General features: G+C 35.4%; 1 protein-coding gene across 3 annotated transcripts in view; it reads left to right on the top strand.

The window, feature by feature from the left end:
• Window positions 1–12687, top strand: part of RTN4IP1 (reticulon 4 interacting protein 1) — a 62973-nt gene that overhangs the window by 19055 nt on the left and 31231 nt on the right. For all 3 annotated transcript variants that reach the window (XM_051997467.1, XM_051997466.1, XM_051997468.1), the window contains one exon: window positions 10582–10630. In XM_051997467.1, coding sequence (XP_051853427.1) covers window positions 10582–10630 — 49 coding nt within the window. The remainder of the gene's footprint in view (window positions 1–10581; window positions 10631–12687) is intronic.

Below are 12687 nucleotides of genomic sequence, written 5' to 3'. Positions count from 1 at the left end.
CTGTTGACTAAGTGTATACACCCATGTTACTTGGCAAAATGGGGTAAGGTGATGATCTCTTTTAGGGTTGTAAGTAGCCATGAACAAATAATCACAAAGTACTTTAGAGAATAAGTGGCATGTAAGAACTAAATAACAGGTGAAGTCATAATGGGAAAGAAAACCAAAATTGATTTAATATCTAAAGTAGCTAGAGAGAAAAAAAAATCAGAAATAAAAGAACACCCAAATTCAGGCTTTGATCTCTATTTCTCATCTGATATAGATTTTTCATTAGTTTATTAAATCATAGAATCACCTAATCCAGTCCTCTAATTTTATAGATAAAGAAACCGCCCAGAAAATTCTAGGTAATTATTTAAGCATCACGCAGCTAGGAGGTGGCAGGCCCAAGCTTAAATCTTCACCCAGTAGAAAGCTATGTTGATGAGTGCATTTCCTTGTTTTTGCTAATGTAGATGATCCTTTCACTTATGCAAATCACAATATCTCTGCGTTTCTGTTTTTCCATAAATTCTCCATGGTGGGGTTCACAGAATATATCAGTGACCTATTTCTTTTAATGACTAAGAAGTGCTACACTAGCATCTGAACTGTTGATCCCTGAGGTTTCACTATTGCTATGTGGTCAGTGATCTTCATTCTTCATATCTCCGTGTCATCCATAATGTCTTTTACATTACTTCTAAGGTATTTAAGTCATCAGTAACATGCTGCTGCCAGCAAAGCATCTTTCCATTGCTTTTGGCAATGAAACCTTTGGCAGTGATCTTACAAGGTCATGGCGTTTCAGTGAGTTGCAACCACATAGCATCACTTGGATAATGTTGACATTAAAGAGATGACTTTTACATTAATGAGCATCTTGAGATCATTGTAAAATACTGTATAATTTGGCAAATGTCACATAGTCCAGTGACTTTTTATTTAACTCTGGGCTCAGTTCATTGTCCATTTACAGTATCTGTTTTGATTATATAGACGAATCAGTAGATGGATGTGTATGAATGGATGAATATGCAAAAAACTTCCAGTTTTGTTGATGTGGGGATTTCCTGGTGTGGGAACTAGTTCCATTCACATAAATTGAAACTTATCTATAACTTAGAACTATGCATACACATTATGTATACATGTGTATATATAGACTGTATGTTTGCTGTACAAAATTGATTAAAATATATATGTATGCGTGTACATTGTATGTTTATATACTTTCTCTCTCTCTCTCTCTCTCTCTCTCTCTCTCTCTCTCTGTATATATATATATATATATAGTAGCATCTGTTGTAGTCTGGGCAATGTTTTTTAAAATTTCCTTTCTTTTTCCAGTAAAGATAGTAAGACTAGTTTTCTGCTTCTGTTCTCATTTCACCTAAAAGGCTCTGTTGTTTTGAAGTCGGGTACAATTAGTGCAGCAGCACCTATAAATAGCATCATTTGGAGATAGTGCTAAGGCTATCACTCTATCCTAGAGAACATTGGGAGGAGTATAATAGAGCCAGAAAAAAGGACATGTCCTGGTTTTCAAAACAGAGAAGAGGTAGAATCTGTAAGCTATGGGCCAATGAGCTTTTGCTTCAATTCCTGGCAGATTCTTATAATGTATTATTAAAGGCATGGCTGGTGAATCTATAAAAAAGGAATCTGTGATCACAAACAGCCAATATGACTCCATCAAGAACAGGTCTTGCCAGACTAATCTAATTTCCTTTTTGTCAGGATCATGAGACAAATAGATTATGGGAATGCTTTAGATGCTGTTTCCTTGATTTGGTCCAAAGCATTTGACCATGCTATTCTTGTAGAAAAGATGCAGCCATGTGAAGTAGAAGCTAAATACAGTTATAGTGGGTTCCCTCTCATTAGAGGTCTTCACGCAAAGACGTAGATTATAGAGAGAGTGCCTGTTCAGGTACCGGTTGTAATGAATAACTTCTGAGGTCCCTTCCAACTCTGAGCCTCTGAAAACCTTGACATTAATAGTACTTAGTACAGGGCCTGGCACATCATGTGTATAATAAATGCTTGTTTGTTGATCTTTTGAATAGGGAATTCTTTGGACTCTTGTGTAAGATATCTTCTAGAAGAGAAGTACCAAACAAGACTCCTGAGTGCAACCTGAACCAGATTAAAATGTAATTGAGAAATAGTCAACAAAATAGATGAAAATATTATAAAGTATAGATAATATAATATGTAATTTTCAAAGTCAAAATGTGGCCCATAGAGATTTTTTTTTTTTTTTTTTTTGGCTGAGGCAATTGGGGTTAAGTGACTTCCCCAGGTCACATAGCTAAGAGAAGTGTTTTAAGTATCTGAGGTCAGATTTGAACTCAGGTCCTCCTGATTTCACTTTGTCATCTAGCTGCCTCCCTCTCCCCCCATAGAGATTCTTAAGTAGCTCCCATTTTTAGTTTTTTGACACTAAAAGACTAGAAGACTTTAGGTAAAAGTGTCTTTTTCTCTATCAGTGCCCAGCTGGTAGTCTATAGTTGAGGATTGGTATAGTATGTATGACAGCAGGGCAGGGAAGTCAGAGGACCCTATGATGTCAACTATAGTGTCAATCCTGTGTAAATAGGAGACCAAGACCAGAGCAGAGATGACAGAAGGAAGGATAGGAAGATAGAGAGGGGTTAGAGGCAGTGGTAGTTAGATGAAGGGGTTGGATGAAAGGAAAAGAAATTGTGACCTGACACATCTTCTGAATAGGATTTTGGGAGATGCCATAGTTATGGATAATGGGGATTTCTGAGGTGTCACCATCCTTCTGGATAGCCAGATGGTAGAGTGGAGAGTATTGGTCTTGGGATCAGACTGGAGTTCAACTCTTGTGAGTCACTTTCTAGCTGTATGACCCTAGAAAAAGCACTTAATTGCCCTCAACCTCAATTTCTTCATCTACAAAATAGAAATAATAAAATCCTCTACTTTACAGAGTTGTCTTGAGGAACAAATGAGTAAATATGTGTAAAGCTCCTTGTAAACCTTAAAGTATCCTTTAGTTTTTAGTAATTATTTTTGGAATTGAAAAGATTATTGATATGGGGTGTCAGGGATATGTATATATATCTCTATATCTTTATATCTATATCTATGTGTCTATATCTTTGTATCTGTATCTATAACTTTGTCTATTTATGTCTGTATATTTCTATGTCTGTATCTATAATATATATATCTTTATATCTATGTCTATATTTATCTTTGTTTACCTATATGTGTCTGTATAGCTTTATATTTGTTTCTATATATCTGCATCTCTATGTGTCTCTATCTGTGTGTGTGTGTGTGTGTTTTTTTCTCTCTCTCTCTTGCAGTTCCAGTCAGGGATTGTGGTAGTCAAGGTGGTGAGCTAAGGGGTGAGAATTGTTTGCACAAGCAGGGAAAATGGCCTGGAAGCTGGCACATCAGAGCAACAAAGATCCAGAACAGGTGATAGATATGGATGGAATACAATGTGGTATATTGGAAAGGATATTGGGTGTAGAATGAAAAGACCCAAGTTTAAATTCTACCTCATCAGTTGATCTTGGGCAAGTTACTTAATCTCTGTTGAGCCAGTTTTCTCTTCTATAAAATGAAAGAGTCAGACTAGATGGCCCCTCAATTCCTTTTCCATCCCTTAAGCTGTAATCCTATGGGAACCTAACAAAAACAGAGGTTTCTCAGTAAAAGTGGCAGAAGGAAGGTTTGAAGGTGACAATGGAGAGCAAAGATGGACCAGTTCTTTCTGACTCTGTGATAGGGAATCAAAGGGGAAGGCTTAAAGAGGAGGGGAGAGGGTAATAGTACTGAGGTGGTTAAGTTTCCATGAGTCACAAAAGAGACTGAGGATGAAGGGAATCTTGTTGCTGAGTTAGTGAAGATTCCAGAAGTCACAAAGGAAAAGAAAAACAGAAGCAGATATGTGCTATGGAGGAATAGAACTGAGATGGGAATGAATGAATGAACGAAAAAAAGCATTTAAGTTCTTAATTATGTGCCAAGCACTTAGAGAATACAGGAAGTTGATATAGAGAAAGCACTTTTTTCTCAGGAAAAAAATTGATTCTGAATCACTAGAATTAGGGTCATAGGAAGGGAAAATGTACTTTTGGCTAGAGCTTCTATCTATCAGGGTACTGATTATAATGGGCATAATTGTATGATGGTCTTAAAATTATCTAAAATATTTAGAAATCCAAACTTGAGCAGCAAAAAAAGAGCATTTCCATCTACACAGAAGAATATAAATATTTAATTTTCTATGAAGCTCTCAGCCCTCATTTTATACAGCTTGATTTTTAAAAATATATAACAAATTCTACACATGCCTTTCAAAACCATCCTGCTTGTCTATGCTTCTTCTGAACTTCCTTCTGTTCTCCTCTCAGCTCTTAAAAAATGTTTCAGTAGATCTTTTTATTATTATCATTGCCAATTCCCTACCTTACACTTACCTGAAGTTTAAAAAAAAAACCTTAGAGAAAGTAATGCATAAAAAGGGAACTTTTTACAGATTAACATAGTCAAACATAACGAATTCATTCAGAGCCCTTATCCAAGAATGTAGCTCTCTTTCTACATCTGATATCTCTCACCTTTCCAGTCCTCTGGAGACATGGTTGGTCATTGTATTGATAAGAGTTAGGGATTTCAAAATTTTTCTTAATGCTGTTGCTATTCTTATATAAAGTGTTTTAGTTCTGCTCCCTTCTCTCTGTGTCTTGGCAATACATAAACTGATGCAAAATGGACTCTAAATTATCTCGTTCATTTTCACTGGAAATAAAAGGAGAAAACCTTTAAGACATTACTTTTTCTTCCAGCTATAATTCTATCACTCTGTTCCCTGCATTGATAAACCCTTAGGAAGAATAATTTCCACTTACTACCTCTACTTAGTATAACATAACTTCCAACCCCACCACTCTACTAAAACTGTTTTCTCAAAGGTTACAAATTAGCTTACTTAACCACCTTAATTGCTAAATCTGAGGGTCTGTTCTCATGCCTCACACTCCGAGATTTTCAGCAGTTTTTGTTTCTGCTAGTCAGCCTTTACTCTATCCTAGCCTCTCCCTTGGCTTCATGTCATAGATCTATGAAGGTTTTCTCTCTGCTTCTGTAATAAATCATTTCTGGTCTCTGGTTAGCTGAATTGGAGCTGCCATTATCTCAGGGTCCTCTCATCCTTTCTTGTAGTTTTGTATTCACTTTGATGACGGCTGTAACCATTCAGGGCTTTGACAACACAGGAAGCTGATTCTGAAATACAGCAATGTCAATAACCAGTCATTTCCTGCTTCTTGATGAATTGAATAGTTAATTGCATTTTCAGTAATGTTACATGGTGCTCATCACATCCAGGCTGTGTACCACAACAAATATGTCACCTGGGAAAGCGTCCTTTACATAGTGCAGAAGAGCTCCTTAAATATTTGTTGGATGAATGAGGTTTGAATAGGTTCTTCCATCAAGCTTATTAAAACAACATGTTCTGCCAGTGAACACCCATTTGAAGGGATCTTTTGGGAACTATCAGCAGTCTTTTCTATCTCCCTCAAAAGAGTTTCGGAGGGTCCAACAGTAGTAATTATCCTATTCCATTGTGTAATTCAGAATCATGAAAGGACCCCCTTCCTGTCATCCGCTCCCAGTAAGCCATGGCATTTGTTTGTTTGTTTAAGCCTATGTTCTGAATGACCTTCCCAGCTTGGAGTTGCCAGGACCAGGGCAGAAAGCATGGCTCCTGTGTTGGCTCTAAACAGCATCACTGTGTTAGACCTCACCTGCTTGTCCTTCATTTTATACTTTGGGGCGCCATCAGGTGGCTGCATTGTGAACTGAAGTCTCCACATTAGAGGCTCGGGCTTTGCTGAGGGCCTGAGGTAAAACTGGAGGAGTCACGCCCTTTGAGCAGGAGTTAGGTTTTGCCGAGTCCTAGTGGGAACAATTGGAGGGAGATCTTTTGGCCAGGAACTGGTTGGCCCTTTTTCATTTGAAGGAGAATGATAACGTAGTCTGGAAAAGCAGAAGGATCTCATCAGAAAATTAGGAGATTAGGCCCAATTATCTCCAAAGCTCCTTCTAGTCCTAAAATTCTGTGACTCCATGAATTTAAATGACATGCAAGATCATGGATAGTAATTGAACTGAAACTAACTTGATCAAAAATTTCCCTGCAAGTCTGGTGGTTTCTTTTCTTTTTCTTTTAAGTTTTATTGCTTTTTTGCTTTCCCGTCATCCCCCTTTCCCTACTCAGTCCAAAGATTAAAACAAACAAATAAAAAAGCCCAAGACATTTTCTGTTCTTGCCACAGCATAACCACTCATAATCCATCAGTTTCTTTCTAACACGTTCTTTCTCTGCTGTCCCCCCCAATAAAACCTCCACATATACACAAAAGCAAGACAATGTGCATTTTCCATCTCTTCCCTAATGTTCAGGGTTTTTCTTGTTATTGTTCTTTCCATTCAAATTATCATAGTCATTGTATAGATTGTTCTCTTGTGATTTGGCTTACATCAATCTGTATCAGTTCATGTTAAGTTTAGCTGTATTTCATTGAACATTCCATTTATCATTTCTCACAATACAATATTAATCCATTACATTCACATAAGGTAGTTTCTTTGCACCCATGTGTCCCTGTTTGAAGACTGAAAACTAATTTCAAGATTTCTCTTTACTGGATTCATTTTAAATGCAGACTTAAAAGATCAGTGATTGTTTACCAAAGAGAAGCAGTACTTTTCCCCATACAAATAGAAAAGGGTGCTGATTTGATGCATTGGGTTGCCATCCTCAGTAGACATTTACTAAAAACTGCTGTAATACACTACTTTTACTAACCACTGAAAAACAAAGCAGGACCAAAAGTGCTCCTTACTGTGTAGTTGGGGAAGCAAAAACAAAACAAAACAAAACACTAGAATAAAACAACTTCTTTAATGAGCTTCAGACTGGGTTTTCCTTCCTAACATAATCACTCAAAGATAATTTTTTATATATGTAACAATTTTTCTCTACATCATTTGTAGAGTGAGGATAAATGTAGAATGGGTTTTCTAATCTATTCCAGGAAAATATTGTGATGAATCATTAGCATCAGATGTCCTGTTGCTGTTTATTTCATGACTTACCTACATACTATGAAATTTGAGTACCATGTCATTTCTTATCACAGTCTAGGAATTCAAGAATTTACCTTAAATTTATGTTTAAATTTAATATTTATGATGGGGGGAAAGAATGTAACTTTTAAGCACACTGGGAGCTGCAAATGCTGTTTCTAACAGCTCACGCTGTGATTTAGGTTGAGCTATAAAATAAATCAGCAGTATATTTTGGTACCCAGTCCAGTAAATCCTAATGACCTTAAAGACAAAGGAAAGAAAGGACTTCCTGATTAGTTGAGGTAAGGAAAGGAAAAGGGAAAAGGAATCTGTGATTCGCATGTAATTAGGAAATAGTGAGTAGACCATATTGGTTGGAGCAGAAGGTATATAGGGACTAGGCGATAAAATGAAGAAAGAGATGGGTCTGATATACAAAGCAGACTAATTTCATTTAATTGCATTTCCTGTGGAAAAGAACTAGCCAGTATTTAAAATATTTTCATATGTGGATTTCTTTTTTATTATTATAGCTTTTTATTGACAAAACATATGCATGGGTAATTTTTCAACATTGACCCTTGCAAAAGCTTCTGTAACAATTTTTCCCCTCCTTCCCTCCATCCCCTCCCCTAGATGGCAGGTAGTCCCATACCTGTTAAACATGTTATAAAGTATATGTTAAATGCAATATATGTATACATATTTATACAGTTATCTTGTTGCACAAGAAAAATCAGATTTAGAAAGAAGGTAAAAATAACCTGGGGAAAAAAACAAAAATGCAAGCAAACAACAACAGAAAGAGTGCAAATGCTATGTTGTGGTCCACACTCATTTCCCAGTGTTCTTTCACTGGGTGTAGCTGGTTCTGTCCATCACTGATCAATTGGAACTGATTTGGATCCTCTCATTGCTGAAGACAGCCACTTCCATCAGAATTGATCCTCATATAGTATTGTTGTTAAAGTATATAATGATCTCCTGGTTCTGCTCATATCACGTAAATCTCTCCAAGCCTCTCTGTATTCATCCTGCTGTATTCATCATTCATCACTTCTTACAGAACATTAATATTCCATTACATTTATGTGCCAAAATTTACTCAGCCATTCTCTAGTTGATGGACATCCATTCAATTTCCCATTTCTAGCCACTACAAAAAGGGCTGCCACAAACATTTTTGCACACATGGGTCCCTTTCCCTCCTTTAAGATCTCTTTGGGATATAAGTCTATATATATCCCAAAAGCAGTATAAGCAGTAGTAACACTGCTGAATCAAAGAGTAGGCACAGTTTGATAACTTTTTGAGCAAAATGCTCTCCAGAATGGCTGGATCACTTCACAATTCCACCAACAAATAATATATCAATGTCCCAGTTTTCCCACATCCCCTCCAATATTCATCATTATCTTTTCCTATCATTTTAGCCAATCTGAGAGGTGTTTAGTGGTATCTCAGAGTTGTCTTAATCTGCATTTCTCTGATCAATAATGATTTGGAACACTTTCATATGAATGGAAATAGTTTCAATTTCATCTGAAAATTGTCTGTTCATATCCTTTGACCATTGATCAATTGGAGAATGGCTTGATTTCTTATAAATTAGAGTCAATCTCTATATATTTTGAAAATGAGGCCTTTATCAGAACCTTTAACTGTAAAAAATGTTTTCCCATTTTGTTGCTTTCCTTCTAATTTTGTTTGCTTTTTAACTTGATATAATCAAAATTTTCTATTTTGTGATCAGTAATGATTTCTAGTTCTTTGGTCACAAATTCCTTCCTCCTCCACAGGTCTGAGAAGTAAACTATTCTATGTTCTTCTAATTTATTTATAATCTCATTCTTTATGTCTAAATCATGAACCCATTTTCATCTTATCTTGGTGTATGGTGTTAAATGTGGGTCATTGCCTAGTTTCTACCATACTAGTTTCCAGTTTTCCCAGCAGTTTATGTCAAATAGTGAATTCTTATCCCAAAAGTTGGGGTCTTTGGGTTTGTCAAATACTAGATTGCTATACTTATTGACTATTTTGTCCTGTGAACCTAATCTATCATATGTGTGGTTTTTGTTTTTGTTTTTGCTGAGGCAATTGGAATTAAGTGACTTGCCTAGGGTCAAATAGCTAGGAAATATTAAGCATATGAGATCATATTTGAACTCAAGTCCTTTTGACTTCAAGGCTTGTGTTCTATCTATTGTGCCACCTAACTGCCCTTATGTGGATATTTTAAAATTATATAGTTGATCCTCTTTTTCCCTACATTATTGTCACTTTATTGACTCTTCCTACTACCCATCCTTTCCCCATAGAAATCTTTCTTTCAACAAGTATGTACAATATCGTCCACATCAAAAAATTTAGGCTTCATTCTGCCCCTGTGGTCCCTTACATTTGTGCTTCACTATTAGTTCTCTGCAGCCAGAGTTGAGCACTGCATTCATTAAAGCTCTGATGTCTTTCATTGTTCTTTTCCTTTTCTTTATTGTGGTGGTCATGCTAGTAATTTTTCTGCTTCTGCTTATTTTGTTTTGTGTCAGTTTTATGAGTCTTCCCAAATTTCTCCAAATTGCTCATATTACAATATTCCATTACTTTCATAAGCCACATTTTGTTAGCCTCTCCCCTATAAATGGGTACCCACTTTCCTTTCAGTTCTTTGTTATTACAAGTGCCACAATATATATTCTTGTAATATGTAATGTGGGATTTTCTCCTCTTCAGTTTTCTTGGGTATGTGCCTAGTTAGGATTACAGAATCAAAGATGTGATGACTTTTTTGTTTTTAATATAATGTGAATATGTTTTTATATTTATTTGTAAGATAGATTTAGTGTTTTTCTCTTTCATAGAAATGTGATAAAGCTGTGTGACCATGGCAAGCCAGTTGACTCTCTTAGTTTCCTTACTTCTACAATGAGGGTTAACAGTAGATAATTTCTATGGTCCAACGTTAAAATTCTGAAATTCTTTGAAATTAAATCATTCTAAAAATATTTGGAAGAGAAATTTCTTTGATCCAAATCAGCTACTGATATTTCTTGTTTCAGAGTAAATAGCTAATTCAAAGTTGGTATTAATAGTAGTACCAAAAAACTACTGAGTAGTTTTTGATCTATATCTTAGGGACCTCCAGTGTGTAACTTTCAAATACAACTTTGCTCCTTTTCCTTCAAGTTGGTAGCCACAAGTACAGCTTCTAACCTGTGAGTTAGGTTGAGTTTTTTTTTTGAACTTACATCAGTCCTTTAAAATCAGCAGTGTTTTTTGGTAACTTGTAGGGTTCAATAAACCCTAAAATCTTAAGTTAGTGCTCCTTACAAAATTATCAAATTGTTGGGGAGTAACTTAATGAGGTAAGAGTATCTGATTCAATAGCAGTAAAATATTATTGTTAGTTTTCTAATTAATTGACTTATATTTTTCCTGAATGTTTTATTGATGATTATAATTTCTTTTGCATTGCAGCATTTTAATTTTGGGAGCTTCAGGTGGAATTGGTACCTTTGCTACACAGGTAAAGGATTATATTTACCTTGTACTATATTTAGTCTGTATTTTATAAACATCCTATAGAGCCCAGAAAAGAAGGGGAATATAACACATTATCCTCTCTTCCAATTATGATTATTCAAGGAGGAGAATTTATTAATGTGAAGTATCTTAACATTTCCAGGTGCTTTTCTTCACTCAAGTAACAAATGGGGGAAAAGAAACTAGAAAAGAAAAGGATTGGAAAGGAAGGAAAAATATAAAAGTTTAGTAGAAAAACTCCCAGTGTTAAAATCATTGTTTAAATCTTTTAACTTGTGTGTGTGTGTGTGTGTGTGTGTGTGTGTGCGTGTGCGTGTGCGTGTAAAAGAAAGTCCAAGTAGAAGAAAAACTGTTAAATTCTTTTTTTCCCTTTTTTCCTTTATTGTTTTATTATTATTATTTTTTGGTTACACATGCACATTAACTTTTTAAAAACACATTTATTTATAAATCATGTTGGGAGAAAAAAATCTAAACAAAAGGGAAAAACCATGGGAGTGGGGAGTGGGGGGTGAGGGGAGTGGAGAGACAAAAAAAAGAAATATAGCATGGGTTGATTTACATTTAGTCTCCATAGATCTCTTTCTGTATGCAGATAACATTTTCTATCCAAAATTTCTTGGAATTGCCTTGGATCACTGAGAAGAATCAAGTCTTTCGTGGTTGAACATTTCATAATCTATAACTATGTACAAAATATTTCTGGTTCTGCTTGTTTCGCTTAGCACCAGTTCATGTAAATCTTTTTAGGCCTTTCTAAAAGCAGACTATTCATTATTTTTTATAGGACAATAATATTCAATTCCTTTCATATACCACAACTTATTCTGCCATTCCCCAATTGATGGGTATCTACTCATTTTCCAGTTCTTTGCCACCACAAAAAGAGCAATTACAAACACATGTGGGTCCTTTTCCCTCTTTTATAATTTTTCTTTGGATACAGATCCAGTAGTGGCACTGTTGGGTCAAAGGGTATGCACAGTTTTATAGCCCTTTGGGTATTAAAACTATTGAATTCTTAAGGGCCCCAAAATTTATTGAATTGTTTCACCCTATGGTATAAAAATTCTTAATGATTTAATGCTCTCATGCTCTCTCATATGGTCTCACATGCTCCCATGTACTCCCTCCCTCCCTCCTCAAGTAGATCTCTGTGTGCACATGTATAAAATTAATGTAAGTAGGTGCTTAGAAAGCAATTTCCTTTTTTTCTTGACAGTTTCAGGTTTATTTTAATATTGGTGAAGTGATGGTCACTAATGAGCTATTCATCCTAGAATACATTCTTAACACATTTGCATCTAATTGGGGACTGCTTTTGAAAGCAATATGCCATTATACTCAAGCTGCTTTTTGACTTCAGCTCTTAAACAAAATACATTTTAGATGATTTCACCCTTGAATTATTATTACTTTTTTTAGATTGTTAGGATATAAATATAGTGGCCTTTATTGCTTGGAGAAAGTAGGTGTAGGGCAAGGCTGAATGAGATGAGAGAAGTTTTCATGGGGTTTCAAAGTTCTTTTTTGTGACTGTATAAGCTACAATAGTAAAACGGTTCATGAATAGCCAGGGTTGACATCTGAATTTTAGTTATCATGAGACTGAATGTATCCTGCCATAGTTATCAGCAATAGGAGATAATCTTCAAATAGCCCTAATTACATAGCTTAAAGAAAATTGAATGGTATTTTAATTAGGGAATTGATTGGGGGGGGGGAAGAAATGTAACATTTTCTGGAATATTCTTGCCATTTAATTTTGACAGAATTAGAATTTGACTCATATTTCTGTTTAATGCTAATTCTGAACTGTTGCTTACTCTTAAAGCTAGGGGATTCTTGATCTTTTTTGTGTCAATCTGATAAATCTTAATATTACTCTGTTGCAAATCATAATTAAGGGAAATGCCAAATTTCACTTTGAGGTTAATGAAAATAAAGATGAAAAATTTCCCCCATTTAGCTTCACAGATTCCCTAAAATCTGTCCACAAATTTCTGATAGAAAATCATTGCTCTATGTTTATAGGATCTG

This window comes from Antechinus flavipes, chromosome 4 (assembly GCF_016432865.1).
Source record: "Antechinus flavipes isolate AdamAnt ecotype Samford, QLD, Australia chromosome 4, AdamAnt_v2, whole genome shotgun sequence".
NCBI lineage: Eukaryota > Metazoa > Chordata > Mammalia > Dasyuromorphia > Dasyuridae > Antechinus > Antechinus flavipes.
The sequence above is the reverse complement of the archived record's forward strand: the minus strand, read 5'-3'. Positions and strand labels throughout refer to the sequence as shown.